Source organism: Salvelinus namaycush, chromosome 21 (assembly GCF_016432855.1).
Source record: "Salvelinus namaycush isolate Seneca chromosome 21, SaNama_1.0, whole genome shotgun sequence".
NCBI lineage: Eukaryota > Metazoa > Chordata > Actinopteri > Salmoniformes > Salmonidae > Salvelinus > Salvelinus namaycush.
The window spans coordinates 22934362-22961426 of NC_052327.1; the positions used below are offsets into that span (position 1 = coordinate 22934362).

The 27065-nt window shown below is 42.2% G+C and overlaps 1 protein-coding gene across 2 annotated transcripts in view; it reads left to right on the top strand.

Moving 5' to 3' along the window:
* LOC120066215 (zinc finger protein ZFPM1-like) overlaps positions 1 to 27065 on the top strand; it is an 81159-nt gene that overhangs the window by 34858 nt on the left and 19236 nt on the right. For both annotated transcript variants that reach the window (XM_039017422.1, XM_039017423.1), the window contains exons 2-4: positions 3849 to 3986; positions 8853 to 8978; positions 26170 to 26303. In XM_039017422.1, coding sequence (XP_038873350.1) covers positions 3849 to 3986; positions 8853 to 8978; positions 26170 to 26303 — 398 coding nt within the window. The remainder of the gene's footprint in view (positions 1 to 3848; positions 3987 to 8852; positions 8979 to 26169; positions 26304 to 27065) is intronic.

The following is a 27065-nucleotide window of genomic DNA, read 5'->3' on the forward strand; positions in this document are numbered from 1 at the left end:
TGATAGAAATTTGGTTATATGGATTTAAATTTCCCTGTATTAAAGTCCTCCGCCACTAGGAGCGCTGCTTCTGGCTGAGCGTTTTCCTGTTTGCTTATGGCGGAATACAGCTTATTGAGTGCCAGCATTTGTCTGTGGTGGTATGTAGACTGCTACGAAAAATACAGATAAACTTTCTAGGTTTGTAGTGTGGTCTACAGCTTATCATGAGATACTCTACCTCAGGTGAGCAAAACCTTGAGACTTCCTTAGATATCGTGCACCAGCTGTTATTTACAAAAATACATAGTTCGCCACCCCTTGTCTTACCAGACACCGCTGTTCTATCCCACCGATACAGCGTATAACCAGCCAGCTGTCGTCGTTTAGCCACGACTCCGTGAAGCATAAGATATTACAGTTTTTAATGTCCCGTTTGTAGTTTAGTCTTTCGCGTAGGTCATCGATTTTATTTTCCAAAGATTGTACATTTGCAAGCAGTACGGAAGGTACTGAGGGTTTATTCGATCGCCTAAGAATTCTCAGAAGGCAGCTTGCCCTCCGACCCTTTTTCTCCGCCTTCACGCAAATGACTGGGATCTTGACCTGTTCCCGGGAAAGCCGTATGTCATTCACGTCGGGCTCGTCAGACTCGTTAAAAGAAAAATAGTATTCTGCCAGTTCGTGGTGAGCAATCGCGGTTCTGATGTCCACAATTTTCGGCCATAAGAGACGGTAGCAGCAATATTATGTACAAAATAAGTTAAAAAAAAAAGTTACAAATAATGCAAAGAAACAAACAAAAAAACACAATTGGTTAGGAACACGTAAAACGTCAGCGTTCTTCTCCGGCACCGTCTTTGGTCCTTTAAATATGGTACAGGTGCTGTTACTTGGTATCACTGTCAAATTCTATAAATTTTGCTAGATTTTTGTAATTTACGGCGTAATCAATGAAGTCATTCCTCATTACTTGCCTCGGATCAAAGGAAATATATTTTTTATTTCACCTAGATATCAAGTTAGAGAAATCAATCCGATCGCATGGACTACATTTTTTGCAAAGAATAACAAAGCTGAATTCTGATAATTGAAGTGGGCTTTAAACCCTCTTGGGGGTTCATGCTTGAAAGACCTGATAGAACTGAAGTTAAAATAATATTTACTCAATCCTTCGTCATTCCCTTTAGTCTGATCAATAAGAGGCTCCTCTTCAGCATGTGACTCTATGTCAGGTAGCCCAGTTCTCTCTTCAAGAGGGAAGGGGCCTCTCTCACTCACTCTAAATATCCTCCTTTAAGGTTTTCTTCTTTCTCACAAGTGTCTGATTGTCTGATACAAGTAGCGCTTCTCTTCTTGTTCTGCTGTTTTGTAAGATGATTATTAGTATAAGAGCTTGCGAGGCGCGGCGACTGTTTAATCAGGCGTGTTGAGCATGCAGGTTTGATGTGTTGTCTCTGTGTTTAATCACCGCTGCTGAGCACACAGGTTTGATGTGTTGTCTCTGTGTTTAATCACCGCTGCTGAGCACACAGGTTTGATGTGGACGGCAAGTTAATAAAGCAGTATCTCCTCTGCCTTCATCAGCTCAACACTTTGTTCTGTGCTGTATTAGAGTGGCAGATGGAGTTGGAGGCTGCTCTGAGTTTCCCCCCACCCCGCTCTCTCTTTCTTTTTCACTGTCTTTATGATGAAAATTCTGTGTCACAGATGCATGCAGGTTAGTGTGTGTCTGTGTGAGTGCACGCACATGAATGACTTGAGACTTATTTCAGAATTTGGCTAATGGTATCAGTTCAGGTTATATACTATCAATACTTGATTGACAGTCCAGACATTTGCTCCTCAAATTATACTCGGCGACATCTCTCCATTGTGTGACATATTTCTGTGTTGTTTTCAGTTACTTAATATACCTAATATGATTGGTTAACAAATTCATTTATTTTTTATTAAGTCTAATTCTGAATTGTTTAACAGTCCATTTATTCAGTGAGTTTTAAACAATTTGTGGTTAAAACTTTTGAAAAGTTCAGATGATGTAGGATGGTAAAATGCTTATCAAGTAACCTGTACTATCCTTTCTTCCAACTATCCTGAGGGAAAAATATTATATTTTTTGTGGATAAATGAGGCAAAAGTTTAAACTTATTCCCCACAATTTGATGTCTGAAAGCAGTGATGCGGCGATTGATTCATTAAACCAGAACAGTAATGATGAAAGAAATCATAATTCAAACTTACATTTTTAACAAGAAATATAATTGGAATTTTATACAGAGAAGTCCCTTTGTACAATTATGATTAAAAGAAAATTAATTGTATGAAAATGTCCTCACAGATACTGAAAATTTGATCTACCAAAGCTCAAGCCACATAATTCTAAAATATTGTGTTTGGGATCAATCTTTTTTCTTTCATCTTTTTTTATTTAGTATTAAGGTCCAAATCTAACTGTTAATTTTATCTGAAACAGTGAACCATGCAGGCGTGGAAGTCAAAATTAGCCTAAAGATGTTTAATTTACAAAGACAGAAACACTTTGTCAGGCAGCGATTGTTTCCAAGCATTATCTCTGCCTCGTTTTAATTGCTTGGAAGTGAAATTAACAGAATTAGAAAAATTGCCTTTCTCTTTTTCTACAAGACTCTTTATTCACGGGTATTGTTGTGTGCTTTGTATAGATTATAGGCCTTTTTGTTCTAGGAGTGTAAATATATACGCCCCCAGTCATGGCTTTAGCTTGGAACAATCCCACTTCGCTCATCACAACCTCATGGGAATTAATTGACAAACTATGGGGTAAAATCCCATTTTAATATCCAGTATTAATTTGACAAAAATGTACTTGTTTAAAATTTGTGTTGTGCCCCAAGACTTAATTACAATGCCTTTGTTTGCGTTTGTTGTTTATTTTCTCCCATGGTAATCAGTAGAATAACCATTTACACCGATTTGACGGTTCCTAATCGTCTTTATGGAATAGGGCCGGAGATGAATGAATAATCTCTGTGCTCTCCTGGGAATAGGCTGTAACGTTATGTCTACAGAGAGTTGTGGCATCCAATCCGATTTGAAATACTGGTGGGCTTTCATAATTAGAGTGGTCTCATGTAGAACCTTTTCTGTGTGTGACAGTAGAGTGAAAGCATGTGAGGAGAGAGCTGTTCCCGACCTGCACCAATAGAATGAGACAGTGATGATGGGGATTGGGTCTGATGAAAACAAGGAAAGGTTTTGTGTTCTCATCCTTGGTTTTACTTAGTCTGGATTATAATTATTAGGAGAATGCATATCAATTAATTTTATTATTTTAAAGCATTATTAGCATTATTATTATTAAAGCATGATATTATTATGCTTTAATTTAGGCTATCCTCACCGGTCTAAAATAGCTCAGCAACATAATCGGCAGGTAGTCAGCAGGGATTATAGAAATACAATATCAGGTGTGAGTTAATTATCTTATGACATTAGTAAAACCGCTTTAGTGTACCAAATATAAAATGTATTAAAAATGGTGCATTCAGGGAATAGCACTTCATTTCTTCACACATTACTGAATCTGTTGTGCAGAATTTGATATCCTTAATTTTTTGGGGCACTCCTAATTCCATGAGATCAATTTTACAAGGGACATGAAATGAAAAATGTAATCACTTCAGAGCTTTCTGTTCAGTAATCTCTACTGAGGAGTGACAGCACAATATTCTAGTTTCACTGTATTTCATTCAAATGGCTAAATATATAGTCATGAATTGGGGTATGGATTCCTTCACCTGATGTTATTGTGCTGTGGGTTAGTGGTTAATGCCTTCATATAAAGATTTTCAATTCAATTAAATGTTCCCTCTTGTTTCTTCTGTAAGGTTCTATTGGCGACCTGGAGGGTGGTGAGGACAACGCACCTGACGACGTCAGCCTATCAGGCGATGAGGGCGGAGCCTCGGACTCAGCAGAATGTGACAGCTCCAGTACACCACCATATACCCCCCTGTACAATGAAGGTGAGCTCTCTCAGCCCGGGGCAGCACTGAGAAACATACAGCTATCCTCTTATAACCATGCAACACAACTCAGTGAGTACCTGGTGGCATCTGAGCAGATCCACTGCTTCTCACGTTTTAGCTCATGGCTGGTCCTGTAGCTTGCTGTGAATGACCTGACTCTCTGACACTATTGCCAAACGGCTCATATGCCACTCAAATACTACTGCCATTGGCAGTTCCCTGGTTTTCCTCACTGAACCATTGCATTTGATTCTGCCCCAGGGCATGAACACTTCTTGGCAAGTGCCCTGTTTCATTCTGTGGAACTATCTGTGGTGAGCTCATCATTTCAGTTGATTCATACAATGGTTGTCTTCTGTGATGGCACCAGGATCTTGGAGATATATTGATAGCGTCGTCTCACTCCTCAGTCTTCTGTCTAGGTCTGTCATATTTTTTCTAGTAATTATTTATCTTCTCGGCTGTCTTCACTACAGTAGGTATGACTGCGGCTGTTATGTTGACTCTATTATTCAATATTTGCATTGATGATTTGATTGATTCCGCCTACTCATTATGATTTCTTTATTAAATATACCTTATGTGGTTCCTGGATAATAAGTTCTATACTCTCTCAAATCAACTGCCAGTGCTATGTAACCACTATTACCCATAAACTCATCATATCCTAAAATCCCACTACTTGTTAATTGTTAACCAAAACTATACAGAATAGGGGCACACAATCAATGAATGTTGAAAAGATAATTTCACATGTACATATAGTACCAGCCAAAAGTTTGGACACCTACTCATTCAAGGGTTTTTCTTTCTTTTACTATTTTCTGCATTGTAGAATAATAGTGAAGACAAACTATGAAATAACACATACGGAATCATGTAATAACCAAAAAAGTGTTAAACAAATCAAAATACATTTTAGATTCTTCAAAGTATCCACCCTTTGCTTTGATGACAGCTTTGCACACTCAAGCAGCTTCACCTGGAATACTTTTCCAACAGTCTTGAAGGAGTTCCCACATATGCCTAGCACTTGTTGGCTTCTTTTCCTTCACTCTGCGGTCTAACTCATCCAAAACCATCTCAATTGGGTTGAGGTCGGGTGATTGTGGAGGCCAGGTCATCTGATGCAGCACTCCATTACTCCCCTTCTTGGTCAAATAGCCCTTACCCAACCTGGAGATGTTTTGGGTCATTGTCCTGTTGAAAAACAAATGATAGTCCCACTAAGCGCAAACCAGATTGGATGGCATATCGCGCAGAATGCTGTGGTAGCCATGCTGGTTAAGTGTGCCTTGAATTCTAAATAAATCACAGACAGTGTCACCAGCAATCCACCATCAAACCACCTCCGCCATGCTTCACGGTGGGACCACACATGCGGAGATCATTCGTTCACCTACTCTGCATCTCACCTACTCTGCATCTCACAAAGACACGGCGGTTGGAACCAAAAATCTCAAATTTGGACACATCAGACCAAAGGACAGATTTCCACCAGTCTAATGTCCATTGCTTGTATTTCTTGGCCCACGCAAGTCTCTTCTTCTTATTGGTGTCCTTAAGTAAGCGGCAGGGTAGCCTAGTGGTTAGAGCGTTGGACTAGTAACCGAAAGGTTGCAAAATCCCCGAGCTGACAAGGTACAAATCTGTCGTTCTGCCCCTGAACAGGCAGTTAACCCACTGTTCCTAGGCTGTCATTGAAAATAAGAATTTGTTCTTAACTGACTTGGCTAGTTAAATAAAGTTTAAATAAAAAAATTAAATAGAAAGTAGTGGTTTCTTTGCATCAATTCGACCATGAAGGCCTGATTCACACGGTCTCCTCTGAACAGTTGATGTTGAGATGTGTGTTACTTGAACTCTGAACTCTGTGAAGCATTTATTTGGGCTGCAATTTCTGAGGCTGGTAACTTTAATAAACTTTAATAAACTTATCCCCTGCAGCAGAGGTCTTCCTTTCCTGTGGTGGTCCTCATGAGAGCAAGTTCCATCATGGTTTTTGCAACTGCACTTGAAGAAACTTTCAAAGTTTTTGAAATGTTCCCAATTGACTGAGCTTCATGTCTTAAAGTAATGATGAACTGTTGTTTCTCTTTGCTTATTTGAGCTGTTCTGGCCATAATATGGACTTTGTCTTTTACTAAATAGGGCTATCTTCGAATCATATTCTTTTGAGTTATTACAGAGTTCTGTATTTCTTTAAAAAAAAATCCTGCTCTTGTGAAATTTTGGGATGGAGTGATAAGCTGGTTGGCTTGGTTTGAGAAACCCATGGAAATTCTGTCAGGTGTTAATCGAGACTAGATTATAGATTACCCAGGGTTGTGTGTTGGTTTCAGCTTGTGTGCTGCAGGTGAGGATGAGAGAATTAAGTGTGTGTGTGTGTGTGCGTGCGTGCGTGCGTGCGTGCGTGCGTGCGTGCGTGCGTGCGTGCGTGCGTGCGTGATGGAGAAGAATAGAACGTCGATTACATTTCAGAGACAAATAAAGCTTGTATTTTTGTGTTTTCTGTTGTGTCTTTGTCTCCTCCCCCAAACTGAATGGAGAAAAGCGACACGTCACCTTGTTGATTTAGCTCGCTCTCTGGTTCCTCGGTTGCCCGGTCCTGCCATTATCAGCTCTCTGTAAATCAGCCGTGTTTGACGGACCTGCTCTTTCAACCTGGGATCAATACCAGGTCTTTATCGGGCCAGCGCTGGCTAATAAAGGCAAGGTCCCTTATCCACCATCTGGGAGAGAGAGAGACACAGGCGATAAGCTCCTGATAACTTAGAGAGAAAAACACATTCTACCAGTAACAGGACCCGCTCTGTGTTCATCTTCTAGACAGAAAACAAATATATTCATTTGCAATGAACAAAGAATGCACCTTTGCACATGCACACACACATACGCTACTCATCTGCTCAATCCATCTGTCTCGGTCGTGGTGTGACTGCTTCCTTTCAATGTTCCTTTATTCTCAGTGTTTGATGAGATCTATGGTCTACAGGTGAATACAGGAACTCTTACTGAAACAAGGACCCTTGTCTGAGACCTTATTAGGATAATAAAAAATATGGTTGTCAAAACTAGTGAGTAAGAGAGACCAACACTGCTGGTCCAAATAACTCTTTCTCTTCACAGGGCCTTTGCGCTCAAGTAGCATCCCTGTTTTTGTTTCTGTGGGAACCAGTGGAGTTCACCAGTGAGTTAACATGAGTTAAGAGCAGAGGTCAACAATGCAGTAGGGGGGAGGACACACAGTGAGTTGGGGATGAGAAAGAGGAGTCTGGGTTTAGAAGTTCAGGTTGTTGGGTGACTTTGCCCTGCAGGTGTGACAGGGGAAGTTCTGCTTATCAGATTGATAGAGGCTGTCTCGGTTGCGGGGTGGGGGGAGGCAGAGAAAGAGGGGAGGAGGTAGAGAGGGGGGAGGAGGGGGCGGCAGAAAGTCTCTGTCGTCGACTCCTGATACCTGCCTCCTCGGCTCAGATGATATGGGAGATAATATTGATAATATTAAACGCAATAACTGTGGTTCCAGCTCCACTCCCCCAGCTGAGCGCTGCATGATAAAATCAATATGCCATTCAATGTGATTTATAGCTGAAAATAATGGGACTGTTTAGGCAGGGAGGGAGGGTTAGTAGTGTCGGGCTGATGTGCTGGGACAGGCTGAGTGTGTGTGTGTGTGTGGGGTACGATGGAGAGTTGGACGGGGTGGGTGGGTTTTAGGGAGGAGGGGGCAGGCAATGGTTGATTTTTATTTTTGACGATACAGATCTAATCTTCAACTGTTACATTAATAACAGCACCTCTCTGAGGGCGTCACGTGGGCGGACGTTTATGGCTGGGTATCGATCGAGAGCTATCGCTGTTTATCTGAGCAAGAATGCAATGGTAAACATGCCCTTTGTGCACAAGGCCGAGGTGTTATCGGGGTGGGTTGATGGGGAGGGATTTGGGGAAGGGGAGAAGGTGGGGGGGCAGGGGCGGGAGAGTCCCTCTGATTAAGCTAATGGCTAATAATCAGCCCATTCTGCTAGGTAGGAACACAGTGGAAGTAAAGTGTATGATACCAAAGTCAAAGAGGAGGTTCAGAGTTCTCCCTACACAGTGAACACTGATCAGAGAGAGAGATTCAGTAATCACCTTCATCAAAGACAGACAGGGATATTGATGACCGTGATTAGAGTGTATACTCCGTCTGTGTCTTTGTTGGAGGTGGTTTGACTTTATGCGACAGAGGCAGAGAGGGAGAGATCACTAGACATCGTCTCTAATGAGGTTTTCTGTCTGTGGTGTCGCTTGGAGAATCAAAGGGTCCATCGCCGTGCTGAGGTGTTGTGTTACACAGCTATGGAGGCTTTATTCTGAGGGCTTTGATCAACAGACAGGAACCGCCAATGATGAGGAAGTATGTGTGGAGTAGACCCATTGTACACACACATACACACTCAAGTGTGACGAATTGCGAGCGCCACACACACACACACAGTGTCCTGTCCTCTGGATGGATGGCGCTGATAGACATGGCAGCTCTGCTTCTAGCTCCTAAACAACTTTGCAAAAAAAATAAAAATGGTTTGTTATTTCTTACGTTATTAGCCCAGAACGTTTTTTGTGTTATTACATACAGCTGGAAATAACTTTTGGATATCAGAGCGGTGGTAACTATGACACACACTCACACAGGTTGAATAAGACGAAAGTGGATAAATAGCCACTGGATGGCCATCTATCCTCTTCTGAATAGTGTTTATTTTCATGTCTCTGTGTAACGTCATATTATTATAATATGATCCATATATAATGTTTAATGCACCAACCATGTTGTTTGAATAGATGTCTCATTGTTCTGATGCCCTCTTCTTTCAACAGAGCCAAGGACACATGAATCCCTTTGTGCACCTGATGATGATGAGGATGAGGAGGAGGAGAAAGGTCCAACACACACTGAGGAGGAGATGGAAGAGGAGGAAGACTGTCTACATTGGAGGGGTCCAGGTGAGTCAGTTTGTCTGTCTGTCCGACTAGTCAGAGACTGTGAATCCATGTCTAGTTTGTCTTGTTTATTGTGTGGTGTGTGTAATGTTTGTTTTTGTGTCATAGTGGTCTTGACTGAGGGCTGTGTATTTGTTTTGTAAAGTAAGTGTGAGTGTGTTTAAGTTGCTGTGTTATTGTGTAGATGGTGTGATGTGCCCAGGCTGTTGTTTGGGAGAGGCAGCCATTAATGTGACCAATGGGAATTTATTCAAAAACCCATCTGAGAGCACAAACATGGCACAGAGGATTTAACAAGCAATTGCCATCATATTTTTTTCCCTCCCTCTTGTCATAGCTGTTTTATTTTTCTTCTGTTCAGTTAAATAATGTAAGGAGATTACTATAGGATCTATCTTTCATACTTATTTTCAAACTGTGTGCGTGAGTGTGTGGCGTGAGTGTGTGTGTGCCCATCAAGTGAGTATGGCAGTGTTTTTTAATTATTTTAGTTGAGGATGTTTTCATTATCGTCATGTCCCAGCCTGTCCCTTTAACAGTAATTGGAGCGATATTAATTGCTGTGTGGTTGCTGGTTGATGGCAGCACAGTGATGTTAGTGTGATAGGCTTTTTTCCTCACAAACTAACTGCCGGGAGAGCAAGAGAGAGGGGGAACGAGCGAGAGATAGCCCTTCTATCAGTACTGGAGCAGGCGCTGTCTTTATCAGGAGCACGATTGGCAAAAGGGAAACTTTGACCGGTCTGAATTTTTCCCTTATCATCAAGCCCCCCCCCCCCCCCCCACAATCCCCCATCACAACTAACAACCCCCCAAACCCAGACATGCACTTCCCTTTTGTTTTTTCTTCTTCTGAATGTCAGGAATGGAGACATGGTGAACGTAGTCTTGTTCATACATTCGTTTAGTCTCCATCAGCGATTTCTCACAAGTCTCTGGGAGAGGAACATTTTCTCATATGGAAAAGGCTTTAATCTCATTCTTCTTTGTCTTAGCGTTCTGCTCATTTCTCACTGTCACTTAGTTTACCCCTGTTTTCGGATCAGACTGAAGATACAGAACTTTCTAGCAGCAAATCTGTTTTTTTGTCTACCTCCTGGCTGTATGTCTGGCTGTCCGTCTGGGTACAGGGATTTGGGGGTGGTTTACACTAGAGAGCAGGGTCTGGTCAGATCCTCACCACAGACATCTCCCTCTCCTTCTTACTCTCTCTTTCCCCCTCCCTCTCTCCGTCTCTCTCTGTCGCTCTCACAAGCTGTCCAACTTAACTATTTTCCTCCTCACAAATGCAGACTGTCATGCTCCTGTCTGCCAGAGATTGGTGCTTGCCCTCAATTTCTGTGCTTTCTAGATGTCCATGTCATGGCAGCCACGCTTCATGTGAGAAATTTGATATATTCTGTCTCCATGACTGATGTCTTCAGGTCCTCGCAGTCTTCTCGCTCTCTCTCTATGCCATAATGAGTCAATGATGAACACAATCATGAATATTTGTCGTTCATTTACAGTGTAGAAATATTGGTAATGATTATTACGTTAGCAATTCTTTATAGAAAGGATTTTTATATTTTTTAAATCTGTTTCGTTCCTGTAAATTACATTGCATTGTGTCTGTGTCATTACCACTGCTCTGACACTACATTTCAAACGAACAGAAGGAAGACTCATATTGTAATTGCTGAAAATAAGGATTTTAATTCTTCCCATGCCTATATTAGTCGACCACATTCGTTTCCTGTTATTAGAAAATAAAATTTGACACTTCCCATCAGAAAGCCATTATATTATCTTCCTGTAAAGTGTGATTAGTGTGTTTTTTCCCTGGTAGGACCATATGATAAGTGGTTATCATATGGGTGTAGCCTACACTTTCATCCAACTGAGTGATATGACTATAGACGATAGTTATCAAGCAGTATAAAAATAAAAAAAATCCTGTTTACTGTCAATAACTATCAATACATTGCCTTTGTGACATTAATTGATAGTGAAAAGCATGAACATTAAAATATGCTTTGATAATAAGCAATATTTAAAGAAGTTGGATGCTGTAGGAAAAGGCTTACACTAGCTCAAATATTTATTTAACAAATTATATTCTTGCTATATTTTTCAGGCCACCTGGAAGATGAGGTGTGTGTCTATGGTTGTATTTCTCTGTAATGGAGTTGGTGTGTGTGATATAGAGTTTGATGAGGGTGTGGTGTTGTAGAATGGAAGGCGGTGGCTGGGACCAAGTGTCTGGCAGGGATAGTATGATACGGTAAAGCGGCTTTTTAATCTAGGATGTGTCCTGCTGCATGATATGCAAAATAAATGACGAAGAGAAAAAATGTGTCTCTTAAATGACCTTGCTGGCTGGAGGGTTTGATATTTTCCTCTCTGCTTAAAATTCTTGATATGCAAATAGCCGTCACCGTAATCCCTCGCGGCTCACGGACTGTCACTCCTGGCTCTCTCTCCTCCACATACAGAACAGAACAGACTGAGTGTCACTGAGCTGCGCAATCGGACCTGGAGAAATCCAGCAGACCTGCCTTGCTAGCATTTTCCTCTATCCTTATCCTCCAGAGTTATTCAAATTACCCGCAATAATAAATTATTATGGCAACGTAATAATAATAATTATTTACCAGGCGTGGTGGATTTTTTAATAATATTTAATTATGAAGGACCATGGAGTGACATAGTAATATGCATATTATCAATGGCATATAAATTATGATAATTTATTTTGGGCAGCGGTGGTGGTGGGTGAGAGGCAGGGAGGGAGTGGTCCTGATATGAAGGTGTGTATAGTGGGTTAGGTTGTCTCTCTGTCAGCAGAGAGTGACTGAATCTGCATATCCCTCTATAGGAGAGCTCCGTAGAGGGGATTAGAGGGCGAGAAGGGAGCAGGGGGATGAGCGATGAGCAGAACTAAAGTGGAAAAGGCAGAGGTAGAACTGACATGGCTCCTTACAGGTATGCCAAGAAAGTATTAAAGACAAGTAGTTTTAATCATGACTATAAAAAAGTATGATTATTATGATGTCTGTTTCTAAATCTGCGTATGATATATGGTTTTATGTGAATTTATAAAGCAAATTCATGTACCTAACAGCAAGGTTTTGAACATGCCTTATATTTAGCAGTTTTGGGGACTGTAATCTCCTGTGACGGAGACCTTTTTCTATCACCATGCATAATATTAAAGGCAGTAATGTTATCTGGAAAATGTTCCTTGTGTGCTTTGCTTTTTTATTATTTTGCAAGTTGCTTTATTTCTCTGTAAAGATATCCATCAAATGAGAAGTTATTCAAGTTTAGTTGTGTATCAGGTTGCGATAAAGCGGTTTTACTTTTGAGGGTTTTTTTCAGCTTATTCCTTGTGTGTCACGAAAGGCAGAAGGCAGTGGAGGTATCAAGTGCAGTAATAATACATTTGCATAATGTTGTGTAGCTATTTTCTGTTTGGTATTTTTGTTGATTTCTAATACTATCACAAAATCTGTTATTTTTTTAGGACAATACTTTGTTACCGAAAGTATCAGTTTGTACTGACCTAGATGATGATTCTAAGGACAAGAACACTTAGTTTGCTGTGACCACCAATCAAAGTGATTCTTTCATGGTTGAAGTGTACTGATTGTGGTGGTACAGTTTTCATTTCTATGAATTTCTGCAACGGTGTGGGTGTATATCTACAGCATGTCTTGGCTGGGGGGGGGGGGGTCCAGCGTTAAGGCTGGTTTACGGTTGGTCTATTGACATTTCTGTAGACCGTTGTCTCCGTCACATCATAAACATTTGACTGTGGTCTGACATCACTTTTGAGGGGTAGGGATTGAGGAGTAGGAGTGTGGGGATAGGGTGAGGGAGTGTGTTTCGCCCTCTGGGGTGAGGCCGAGAATGTGTGTCTAAGGGAAATATTGGTCTCTTGATATGTTCTTATAATGAGCACACAGCAGACTGGTGTATAGAAAGCCAACCACTCATTACTAGACCTTTTTCTCATGGCTTCTCTGTAACCTGTCTATTACAGCAGATTATATTTATCATTCAGAAGCTATTTCTTACTCATTCCCAGAGGTTTGTTTGCCTTTCAGATACTCTATGCCCATTGGACATGTTGATTCAGGGCATTTCCATCGAAAAGGACCCATGAGCACCTACATGCAGTAGCGGTGCATAGGTAAAATCACTGAGCAGGCCAAGCCAGTAAAAATATTTCTGTATTTTTGTGTGTGTGTGCGCGCTTAAACAAAAATGTTGACTAACCCTACTTGTAGACTAGTTAAATGCCAATGGCATCCTCTTTTTCATGTTGGCAAACCGGTCTATGGCTCTGTCATACAGTACACTTTTATTTATTTTTTGTCATAGGCTACCTAGTTAAAATGCTTGCTAGCCTGACTTCCTCGTATGGGCAACAATTAACCAGCTAAGCTAGCTAGTTATCTAGTTAATGTGAGCCTACTAAGCTACATCTAGGCTGCATATTGAACTTGTCTCAGGCCAGTGGCACAACATATTCATTTATGGTTAGATCAGAATCGCTGTCATAATCATTGGCCTGTACAGAGAATTACGTCAAAACCACAAGTCCAACTCCTCATCTCCATCCATGGCTTAGGAAAGGGACGATTTTAGAAGCTAGCTACTACAGGACATCAACACAAGCAGACTAGAAACAGATACGTGATTTGATTGGTCTGAAGCCAAATCCAAACTGGCCTCCCTTGGGGGGTGTTTTGCTGCACCGGAACATCCCACAGTTGAGCTCAGCTCAAAGCTGATTGGCAAAAAAAATAATCAAGGGAGGCCAAATTCTTGCTGGCATCAGTTAATCAATCAAATGCTACGCCGGCAACATGTTATACTCTTTTGGTCCAGAGAGAATCAGATACATGGGCTACACATGCTGAGACAGAGGGGCATTGTTTCCCTCGCTCGGATGATTTCTCCGGTGAGATTCAGCCACTTCCAAATTGCCAGAAACTTATGAAAACACAGAGAGACTAAATATTATTTATTTTATTTATTTATTTATTGGTCAAATATTTGTTGAAGCCTTGCTTCCCTTGGCATCCATGAATACACGCCACTGCCTACATGTGAAGTTCATAGGAGAATATCAAATTGGGTGTCAAATGAAAGCTAAGAGCCTATATTTTTGGGAAATTAAGGCATAGATTCAATTTTCAACCATTTTCCAATTAAAAAATGTGCCATAAGTAAAGGCTTTGATTTCTGGATAAACAGATGGAAAAGGGTCTTAGAAAACATCTACCAGAAAAAGTCTTAAAAGGTATCAGAAATACATCAGAACATAATAATGTTGACTTAAAGACCCCTGCCAACTAATATCAATACGTATATTTCATTTTGGACAAATTGTTTACCCTCTAAGTTTAAGAAATATTGCCTTGTGCCTTGTAATTCTGTTACCAAAAACCCACATGTCTTTAAGATATTTTCAAATTGATCTCCCTCATGAGGAAGCAGGATAATGAAAGTTCACAGTAACAGGTAGACCTACCAATTAGTTATAGTGATTTTACTAATATCATTTTTTTAAATGAATTATTAAGTGATTAAAACTTGTAATTCGTTATCAAATTGGTAACGGAATTACCAAGAAATCGGTCACGGAATTAGTGCAACTGAATTGACACACTGTTCAGCTCATAACTGTTTTCTTTCTGTCATCAGGTAGTCAAACCAAGAGTTATAAAACAGTGGACAACTCCTCTCTCTCTCTCACACTCTCTCTCTCTCACTCTCCAGTTAATGTGACCTCTTCCAGCTCTTACTGACACCTACCCATTAGCCTCCTCTCTTTCCATTTACTGTAACCAGCATCCTCACACATTGAGCACCGGACGTCCATGGACGTTGAAAAGTATTTGAAATTTGGTCAGTCCACCTTGGCCTGACTGGACTGGACCAAATCTGAACCTATTGTAGATGTATGTTTCACAAGTTTGCATAGCACAGTAGAGTAAAGTAGTGAGTATAGTACAGTAAATAAAAGTAGTGTGCTGAACTCTACTCTACCCTACTCTGCTGTGCTATATTGTACTGCACTCTACTGTACTCTACTATGCTGTGTTGGGATGTCCAAATTACTTGTGAAACATGAGGAGAATGACATTCATATCCATATTTATGCATTTCTTGTGTAGTACAGATCAGGGACCCGTGTTGTAATTCCGTTACCGTAATTCTGTTTAAATCAACTTCACTTGCTTTAGTTCAATAACCAAAATATATATTTTGCAAACTTAAGGTGCCATGCCATAGCTGACACCCCGTTCTTTCTGCAACATGTTTGAATCTTTTTTGGAAAAAGTGGTTGCATAAAAATCTAAGGGTGACTGCACAGTTCTTCAACAAAAAAATGTTTTGTAAAATTTTCAGTAGAAATTGTCAAAAGTAGTTCACATGTATGGAGTTGTATGGTTTTGTTAAACTTTGAAAGTAATGGTTTTTGTTTGGCATACATTTTAAAGTAAAAAAAAAAAAATGGTGTCAAAGCATCATTCTGTTACTGTGGAATTGCCCTGTAGTAACTTTGATTGGTTACTGGGCCTTCTGGAGGCCTGTGTACAGTACATACAGTAGAGGTTCCACACCTGCTCTCTCTCTACTGTAACCTCAGGGTGGTGCGATGGGCTTGTGGGACCGCTGTGGTTGAGAAGAAACTGCAACAGCAACCCAATGTGTGTCACATGAACAATTCTACTGTTTGTGTGTGGCTGACTGTCACTCTGCCGTCATAAGCAAATCTGTTCCTGTGAATAAATATGGTAGCCATTACATGTCTGTTTCACTGTGGTAAAATAATAAGCTCACTATTTAATGATGGACCTGCTTTGGTGTATTTATCTAGAATGAAGGAGCAACTGTAGTTAAGCCTTAACAACCCCCTCTATCTCCGTTCCTCTTGAACCCCACCCCTGTCCTCTCGCTCTCTCTCAACTGGCCCTGTCTCTGTGTCACTCTGTTCCCCTCGTGATGATTGATAGGCGAGGGGTATAATCTAAAGGAACATTTCTCAGTGCTGTCCAGGCCCTATCAGCCCAGCTGCTCCCATCGCCGATGTGTTAGCGCCTGCTGCCGGGACAGAGCCATGGTGATTACAACCCTATCAGATGCCTGGCTTCTCAGCAGTGCTAGCCCACATCCTGTCCTTCCTACCCTGTGTTTCAGTTTGTTCTTTCCCCCTCCTGTCCTCTATCTCTCCACTGCCAGACTCACACCAACTTCCCACTCCAGCTCACTGCTCCACTATACTGAATGTTTTTATATGGTTTAGATCTGATGTGTGTGATGAGATTTCATGCACGGGAAAGAGCATTGTCACATGTACTGTACTGTGGTGAACTTGGAGAGGGTGATGCATTTTCTGAAATGCATCGTTGGCTTGGTGTGCCCAAATGGAAGTATCTCTGGAATGATTGAAAGTCAATACAGTAGTTACCTCCTCCAGCTTGGTTCAATGAATTAACACCAGGAAATGGGAATTTCTGACACTTTTTCTGACACACTCCTCTAACAAAAGCTGCCGTTAATACTGTAGGAACAAAGTAGCCATTTTAGGAAGTGGAACAAGAGCAGATTCAATTGTCTCTCCTCTGTTAGCCCATTAATACTTCCCTTTTCTTACCCGTGATCAGTAATGTAGTGGTCAACAAATAGGTGGGTGACTCTGCTCACCGGTCGCAGTGACAAAAAGAACGCTTCCTATTCTTTTAATGCATTTTTCTGCGAAAGGTGGGTAAACTGTTGGGAGACGGGGGGAAAAAGGTGGGTAAACTGCATTTACTTGCATTTACCCTCCACTACACCACTGCCTGTGATTTCTGTATAGATTTATTACAGGAAGCAGCATTATGTTTAAAAATGGTTTGCTCTTTTAAAGTACAGACACAAACCAGAGTGGAAGAAAAGGACTCTTATTTTACGGCACGTTGTTTCACATCCTTGTGCGCTATTATTATAGCGCCTTAGGCCTTCTAACTTCTAGCTAGTGGATCTGTACATGGCCCTGACCGTTTACAGTAGCTTCATTCTAGAACACTCACTTTCCAAGTCTACATCCTGATATAGCTATGATTGAAATGTCCTTCATGAAGCCAGAAGGAGTTGTTAAAGAAGACATGAATTAATGATTGAATTAATTATCGAAGTCACATACCGTACAATTAATTTTGTGGCTTTGCCCGAGTCTTTTTTTCCCTCCATCTATGCGGAGAGAATGTCAAGAAACATTTTCTAATTAATTTATGTGTGATTATCAGGGAGAGTTTCTGGAAGGTCTCTACTTTCAATTTCTAAAAGGGTAGCAGTGGAGGAAGGGGAGGCTGTAAGAGATGGAGGCAAATAATGAATCGAGATTGAGCTCACACGCACATATATACACACAAGCACACGCACACACACTCTGTCTCTCTCTGTATGTGGGGGGGGGGGGGGGGGAGATCAGGGGTAGTAATGGTGTCTTGATCAGATCTAACCATTCTCCCCTGTCTGTGACCCTCCAGTCCTACTGCTGCTGCCCTTGACCCTAATGAGGCTGCTCTCTGTTTTACAGTGCCCCCTGTTGGTACAGCCTCCTGGAGACACAGGAAGTACATTGCACATAGCCACTATTAATGATGACATTCAGTGCTTGTCCTTTTTGTATGTTTCTATTTTACATAACCTTGGACTCACAGCTGGCTGTGTTTTTAGAGTGATAAAGTATACTTGAAGCATAAACTCAGACAAGGGTGTTACTAGTCATGTATCTCAATCACAGGCTCTTATTGCAAGTAAACACATTCAACCACTGGGCTTTGAACTCGAAATGAAGTTTTGCATGTGAATGTCAGCATTCTTCATTTCTGTCTGTATTCCCAGGAGTATATTTTGTCAACACTGTCTTGCCACCCTGGCTTACAGTAATGTTCCCCATTTTGTTTTAAGTTATTTTATCTTATTTCACATATTTGGAATTTGCATGTTTGGCATCTGCTCTTTCCTAGGGTATGTATTTTGCTGATAAAAGTTCAGCAGTGCAGTTAAAAGAAATTAGTTGGGTAAACAGTCGTAAATGTCAATGATAAAGTTCTGTTGAAGCTCATCTGATTAGCGTGGCAATGCAGGTGTCTTATCTTTGCTGTGCAACAGAGGGTAAAATGGAAATGATTGCGTCCTGAGCATGAGATGCATATCCCAGAAATGTGTATATTTTCAACTGAACCGCTACTGGACCCGAAGGGACTCTGGGTCTGCTTGGATGATCATGGAAATGTTTCTTGTTAGAGTGTAGGTGGAAAACCACGCCTTTTCTCTACCCTGACTGGAGGAGTGGGCTTTCTCTCTCGTCTCTCTCTCCTGTGTCTCCCTCGCTCTTGTTTCTCTCTCCCGTCTCTCTCTCTCTCTCTCTTGTCTCTCAATTCAATTCAATTCAAGGGGCTTTATTGGCATGGGAAACATGTGTTAACATTGCCAAAGCAAGTGAGGTAGATAATATACAAAAGTGAAATAAACAATACAAATTAACAGTAAACATTACATATACAGAAGTTTCAAAACTCTCTCTCTGTCTCCGCATCTCTCTGTGTCTGTCTGTCTCATACACACAGGCAGGTATTGATACTATTAATTCTAGTGGTCTCTCCAAGCCTGCAACGTAGGCCTCCTGTGGCGCTGCAGTGGATAGCAGCTGGCAAAAGTGCAATCACTGGAGAACAAACTGGATGAGCTCCGTTCGAGACTATCCTATCAACTGGAACTGAAAAACATTATGTTTTTCAGAGTCGTGGCTGAACGAGGACATGGATATACATCGTCAAGACGTTTTTAATGCAGGGAAACTAAAATCAGTTTTTTTACATTTCTACCAGCATGTCACCAGTGCAACTGGAGGTGGCAACTCTAGATCACCTTTATTCCACACACAGAAACACTAATACAAGTCTCTCCCTCGCCCTCTGTTTGGCAAATCAGACCATAACTCTATCCTGCTGATTCCTGCTTACATGCAATAACACAAACAGGAAGTACCAGTGACGCGCTCAATACGGAAATGATCCATTGAAGTGGATGGTAAACTACAGGACTAGCACAGATTGGAATATGTTCCGGGACACATCTGATTGAGGAGTTTACCACATCAGTCACCGGCTTAATTAAGTGCATCAATGACGTCGTCCACACAGTGACCGTATGTTTATACCCCAACCAGAGGTCATGGATTACAGGCAACATCTGCGCTGAGCTAAAGGCTAGTGCTGCTGCTTTCAAGGAGTGGGACACTAATCCGGACACTTATAAGAAATCCTGCTTCGACCTTCGAGCCATCAAACAGGCAAAGCGTCAATACAGGACTAAGACCGAATCCTACTACACCGGCTCTGATGTTCAAAGGTTGTGGCAGGGATTGCAAACTACCACGGATTACAAAGGGAAACCCAGCTGCGAGCTGCCCAGCGACATGAGCCTAACAGATGAGATAAATGCCTTCTATGCTCACTTCCCGATAAGAAACATAGAACCATGCATGAGAGCACCAGCTGTTCCGATATGAGTAAGAGTTAACATTCACAAGGCCACGGGGACAGGACATGCGTGCGTGTGTCTTCACTGAAATGTTCATCCTATCCCTAACCCTTCGTGGCTGCGCACAACTCCAACACCATCTTTAAGTTTGCTGACGGCCAGACGGTGATAGGATTGATCACCGACGACGATGAGCCAGCCTGTAAGGAGGAGGTCAGTGACCTGGCAATGTGGTGTCAGGAATACGGCCTATCCATCAACGTCAGCAAGACCAAGAAACTGTTTGTGGACTACCGGAAACGGAGCGGCCAGCACGTCCCCATCCACATCTATGAGGGCTGTAGTGGAGCGGGTCGAGAACTTCAACTTCCTCAGTGTTCACATCACTAAGGAATTACATGGTCCAGACAGACCCACACAGTTGTGAAGACGGCACAACAGCGCCTCTTCCCCCTCAGGAGGCTGAAATGATTTGGCATTCCTTTGTTCCTCAGTCTATTATCTATCGTGTTGCCTGGTCACTTTATACCTACCTATACAGTAGCTACCTCCAATTACCTTGTACCCCTGTTCAGCGACTCTGTACTGGTACTCCCTGTATATAGATGGCCATGTTATTTTTACTCCTTATTTTTATTTGTTATTCACTGTGTATTTATTCCTCGTGTCACCATCTATTTTTATGTTATCTTTTTATTTTAATCTTTAACTCTGCATTGTTGGAAAAGGACCCGTAAGTAAGCATTTCACTGTTAGTCAACACCTGTTGTTTGCAAAGCATGTGACAAATAACATTTGATTTTGATTTACCGATAGGGGCCCATCTTCTTTCCTCAGTTGGGAGTTACAGGGCAGAGCAGAGAGGGAGTCCCCATGCTGAGTGAGTGGGGAAGAAAGCTCTGGGATTTGTCATTCAGCAGAGGTTAAACCCCACCTATTAGCGCGGGTTGTAGTACGGCCCTGATAAAGATTTCCTGTTGTACTGTGTCAAAAAAATCAATGGCTCCGCAGCGATGTGCTCATTTGATATCAACAATTGTTTTTTAAAATCAATTAGCCTTGATAGAGGAGACTATGGTGTTTGGGAATAGGGGAGCACCTGTTACTTAGGGTTGTGTAACTGCTTTTTGTTAGTCATTGAGATCCAATCAGGTGAGTCCCTGTGAGCATGCTCGACTCCCATTGGACGGTGCAGATGGTCATGCATTTTGTTTTGCATACGTGACAACCAACAGAACGCTAGGTTAGGTTGGCTGATGTAATGTTGGTCATTGTCGTTGCTGGTGATGTTGTCATTCATTGCTCAATAACTCAAAGTTCTTGTCCATTAGACCATGAATTGCTGTCCAAGAGTCCCATGAATTGTTGAGAATAACTAGATAAATGTACGCTATGTATGTATGTATTTGACCTGTACCAGGAAGTGGTACTGTATGTCTGTCTCAAAACATTGTTTGGGTAATCTAGTCTGAACTCCGGTCCCCCTACAGTACTATACCATAAACTACAGTCATAGGTAGTACGTTAACATGATATAATTTATAATTTGGTGGTGTTGGGGTACTCATAGGGCCATGTAACGGCAGAACATCAATGTTCACTGCGCTCATGACAATTTGACAGACTTGTCAAACTACTTTCAGGTGTCTGTTAATAAGTATGTTTTTTTTCTCAGCTTAGATGTGATGTTTCCTTTGTTCCTCTTGAAGGGTTCAGAGAGGAAGGGAATTTGCGTGAGTCTGTCTGGATACGTGCCACAACAGGTCACAAACATACAAGGTCTCTATAAAATAAAACTGGTGATTGTTATGTGATTGTTGGTTACATCCAGGTCAATGATGTATTTGAAATATTGTACATGTATATCACAAATGTATTTCTGTTACTAATTTATGACCTCATTGTTGCATTATTCACCCTCCTGTCCTTCCTCTCCGACCTACCCTACCTCTATTCCCATCTTTCTACTCATCGGGTAATTGCATTAGTCATTTCATTAATGATAGAGTGATTGTTTGTTTTATTGTCTGCTGTTGTAAACGGACAGGGCGCCCCAGTGGCTGGTGAAGCAGCCGTATTGATGAGGCTTTGTGTGGACACTGCCAGAGTGGAGCTATATTGATAAGGCTGGCCGCTCGGTCTATGTGGACTCTGTCGTGCAAGATCCCTATTGATAAGGCCTGTGTTTTTGAGGCCACTGGTCACGCAGCAGCGTAGATAATGTCTGTGGTCCAGGCCGGGGATATTGTTGAGGGCTGTGAGGGTATAGATATGGTGTAGAGGCGAGGAGAGGGGCCAGGGTATCAGGCGGAGTGGGCAAGTGGCAGGGCATTGAACAGGGCTGTGGGGGTGTAGAGCCTCTACAGAGGGGCCAGTATCAGGCCGAAAGGCGAGCGGCAGGGCATTGAACAGTATTGATAAGAGCCCCAGGTCATTATGGGGTTTTGTGGTGGGCGGTAGTGGTAATTAGCAGTGATTAGGACTGGAGGAGGCCCTGCGTAGAGTAGCGCCATGCTAACCTGCAGAGATTACAGATGTGCGGTGATTAAATGGGCCTCATGATCACTCCCTCCGCCTCAGTGGGAGGATGAAACTGATCTCTAATTTAAAGCCTGCCGGTTGGATGGTGTGCCCAGGCGGCTGGCCGTGGGCACCTCAGAGCTGGACCCTGCCATCCAGGAGGTGACGCCGCCTTCCTGTGTTACAGATGATAGAGAGGGAGAAGACCGGGCAGCAGGATCAAATATTTGTAGCTTCTAAATCAAATCAAATGTTATTTGTCACATGAGCCGAATACAGCAGGTATAGACCTTACAGTGAAATGCTTACTTACAAGCCCTTCACCAGCAATGCAGTTTTAAGAAAAATAAGTGTTAAGTATTTACTCAAACTGAAGTAAAAAAAATACATAAACATATATATTTTTGAAAAATAACAAATAATTAAGAGCAACAATAAAACAACAGTAATGAGGTTATATACAGGGTGAACTGGTACAGCGTCAATGTGCGGGGGCACAGGTTAGTCGAGGTAATTAATATGTACATGTAGGAAGAGGTAAAGTGTCTATGCATAGATAATAAACAGAGAGTAGCAGCAGCGTAAAAAGGTGTGGGGGTGGGGTGGGGTGGGGTGGGGTGGGGGTCAATGCTAATAGTCCGAGTAGCCATTTGATTAGCTGTTCAGGAGTATAATGGCTTGGGGGTAGAAGTTGTTAAGAAGCCTTCTGGACCTAGACTTGGCCCTCCGGTACCGCTTGCCGTGCGGTAGCGGAGAGAACAGTCTATGACTAGGGTGGCTGGAGTCTTTGGCAAATTTTAGGGCCTTTTCCTGAAACCACCTGGTATAAAGGTCCTGGATAGCAGGAAGCTTGGCCCCAGTGATGTAGTGCCTTGTGGTCGGAGGCCGAGCAGTTGCCATACCAGGCGGTGATGCAACCAGTCAGGATGCTCTCGATGGTGCAGCTGTAGAACTTTTTGAATATCTGGCGACCCATGCCAAATCATTTCAGTCTCCTGAGGGGGAATAGGCGTTCTAAACATTGACTCTTAGTGTGCTCTCTTCGTATTTCCTCACAAAGGTAAAATCTCAGCAGACAATTTCACAATCAGGTTAATAGTGGTGGTCAAAACTAATAAAAAAGGCAGACATACATACACACACACACACACACACGAAACCTTTCCCTCAGCCATCACATGCGGAAATAATTTTTTGATATGTTTTTCTGTGATTCTTAATGTAAACATTTAGGGCAGTAGTGTATCTCACACATAGTAAACTATGCATTGATAAATCCGTCACTTTTTATTCCCATGCAGATGTACATAAAAAATATATTTTTTTACATTGTACAGAGCGCAGCATGTACAGAGCCAGCAACTGAGACTGGCTGGGAGCCCAACAAAGAGGGTCTTTAACACACACACAGGGCCTTTCAACCAGACTGCGCCTGTACAGATTAATTTTGTATCGCTCAGAAAGATGGCAGGAATATGAGCATTTGTGATTTCAGACTTTTTTGTTATGATACTTATTTTTATACTTATAAGGCATCATGTGACCGAGGCCAGCCAGGGACAGGGCCGCAGACTGGACATTGATGGAGTATTGAGATTAGGGGGTTACAGTGTGATCTGACCAGGGGGTGATGGGAGATAGGCCAAGCCTGGACACTGGACTTCAGCCTCACTGATGTGGACAGAAGACTAACACGGACTAATAGCTAATAGAGACATGGGCATATTGCCTGTATAGTCTTCAACATTTTATGGGAATCAAATACATTTTAGCTTCAGAGATTTTCAATGGAGTTTGTTTAATTATGAGTTTGTTAGCCCAGTGCAGTTTCATACAGTAGCTTACAGTGTGTTCAAATATAGTGGTATGAGCTCCATTTATGACAACCAGAGTCAAACGGTGGTCACATTAACACAGTAACACACTCAAAAACACATTCACAAGCTTGATTCGTTCCCATCTCCTTCTCACTACTGCGTCTGAATTGTTTTCTTCCTTTCCTTCACTCCTCTCTCTCCCTGCCACCCCCTCTTTCTCCATCCCTCTCTCTCCCACTCTAGGCTTGTGGGAAAGCCATTTTATCAGCGTCTGTCTGTTGTTCTCTGGTGGGGATAGATACAGAGAAGATAGATGAGTGTTTTGACATGGAGAGTGTTAGACAAACACTCTTATCGCCTCGGCACTTTAGCCCGAGCCCCGAAAGTGAAGCTGAACCATGGGGTGGGGGGGGGGGGGAGAGCACAGTGCAACAGAATCAACATGGAGGGAGAGGGACAGGCGGACGCTGTGTGTGGAGCACCACTGGCTGGTACACAGCAGGTTTCCAATGGGACTGCACTGTAGAGCACCATTGCTATGGGGGCTGTGTCATATGACGACTTACTGTATGTACTGGACTCAGTGAATTTCTGCAAGTCTTTCTCAATCATCCCTTTGTGAGAGACGTGTGTTTTTGTTGAAGCCTTTGAGATCCAACTTGGTTGATCCTCTGTGTTGTTGTAAGGGGTGTCAGTTTGTTAGTGAAGTGTTCTCGTCCTCAATGGCCTGAGTCTCCCCCTGTTCTAGTAGTCTAGTAACCCCCCCCCCCCCCCCCCCCCCCCCCCCCCAGAAAAGTGGATAGTAGCAGTCTTACCAGCTTTTTTTTTTAAAGCTGATCTTAACTTCTTTTGTACATAATGTCTCCTATAAACTATACAAATAAATAATAGACTCGCACATTCCATATATCAACTCCCAGTAATTTATTGGGTGATTTACCCAATAGTGTGCGACTCTCTGTATTATTTATTTTTATAGTTTATATTCGTCGTTAGTCAGCACCTCCACACAAAAAAAAAAAAATCTGGGTGTGCGCCAGCTCACATAATGTCTCCGCCATAATTTCCTATGACTGAAAAACAGCTTCTGGACATCTTAACAGTGATCACTAACCTCGATTTGGAGGGAAATTTATATTTCAACGAGTTGGCAGCTCTGGACATTCTGCTTACTCCGGACCAGGCCTTAAATACCCAGGTCTCGAAAGAGGCAGCGGCGGCAAAAGAGACGCAAGCAAGGGGGCATACTGACGCGACTACGTCGGTGAACCACCATTGCCCTCTGTTGTATTGGAGTGCTGTCCCTGGAGAACAAACTGGATGAACTCTGTACGAGCTCTGTTCGAGACTATCCTAGCAACGGGACCTGCATAACCACTTGGTTCGGCAACCGCAAGGCACCCGATCGTAAGTCGCTATAGAGGGTGGCGAGAACAGCCCAGTACATCACTGGGGCGGAACTCCCTGCTATCCAGGACCTCTATACCAGGTGGTGTCAGAGGAAGGCCCAAAGAATTTTCAGACTCCAGCCACCCAAGCCATAGAATGTTCTTTCTCCTATCGCACGGCAAGCGGTACAAGTGCACTAAGTCTAGAACCAACAAGAGACCCTGAAGAGCTTCTACCACCAAGCCATAAGACCTCTAAACAAGACTGCTAAATAGCTAATCAAATGGTAACCTGGGCTACCTGCATTGACCCTTTTTTGCACTAACTCTCTTGCACTGACTCCATGCACACACACTGGACTCTACCGACACACTCACACATATTTACACTGACACCCCAACACACACACAGTACATACGCCCACACACGCGTACACATGCACACTGACAACACACACTTTCACACTCATCACATACGCTGCTGCTACTGTTTTATCTATCCTGTTGCATAGTCTCTTTACCCCTAACTACAGTATATGTACATAGCTACCTCCATTACCCATCGACTCGGTACTGGTACTCCCTGTATATAGCCATGATATTTTTACTCGTTATTCGTTATTCACTGTGCATTTATTCCTCGTGTCACTAATGACATTTTTGTTAGATGTTTTATCTTTTTTAACTCTGCATTGTTGAAGTAAGCATTTCACTGTTAGTCTATACCGGTTGTTTACAAAAAGCCTTGACTCCCATGTCTGTTCGACAGTTATCTCCAGGGCTCTGGCCATTACATGAATTAGATCATTGTAGTTGTGTTTTGTTTGAGACCGTATTTTTACCTGGATTTTGTTTGGCTGTGTATCTTGTTTGCTTGTGGGACCTTAGTGACTTAATATCTCTCTCTTCCCTTTCTCTTCTCTCCCTTTCTATCTGTAGATGATCTGGAGCTGAGTGATGATGCTGCTTACCCCAAGGTCCTGGCCTGCAGGGACCTCACCACCGACACATTATGGGGGCCATACGCTGGGATCGTCCAAACAGAAGATGCGGGAGATGACCAGGAGTCAGAGGTGAAGGTTCGAAGTGCATGGAGGGAGATGTTAGAGGTCAAGTAGCGGGTTGGGTTCTGTCAATGGGACAGGATAATAAAAAAATTACTTATCACCCATTAATCTGTCAGTGGTGGGAAATGGAAATATCTTTGTGTGCGCACGCTCCTATTACCCCATGGCCAATCGCTATATACATTTCCTTGGGAAATGTTAGAGACAGGATGTTCCTCTCGCTGGAGTTGTCTCTTATTCATCATGTGCTGAAAGTCCATCTAATCATGTGATTCTGAGCTGGAAGAGTTTTCCTGGCACTGACCAGATACAGATACCAGAACATTGCACACTCTCATACACAAAAACACACACACATACACACACACTTTCTCTGGACTGGATCAAATACTTTTTAAAGATGTGTAATCCATGCTCTATTTAAGCAATAAGGCTTGAGGGGGTGTGGTATATGGCCTTCGGAAAGTATTCAGACCCCTTGACTTTTTCCACATTTTGTTATGTTACAGCCTTATTCTAAAATTGGTTAAATTGGTTTTTTTCCCTCATCAATCTACACACAATACCACATCCATGATGACAGGCTTTTAGAAATGTTTGCTAATTTATATAAAAACATATTTTTTAATAATACATTTACATAAGTATTCAGACCCTTTACTCAATACTTTGTTGAAGCACTTTTGGAAGCGATTTCAGCATTGAGTCTTCTTGGGTATGACCCTACAAGCTTGGCACATCTATATTTGGGGAGTTTCTCCCATTCTT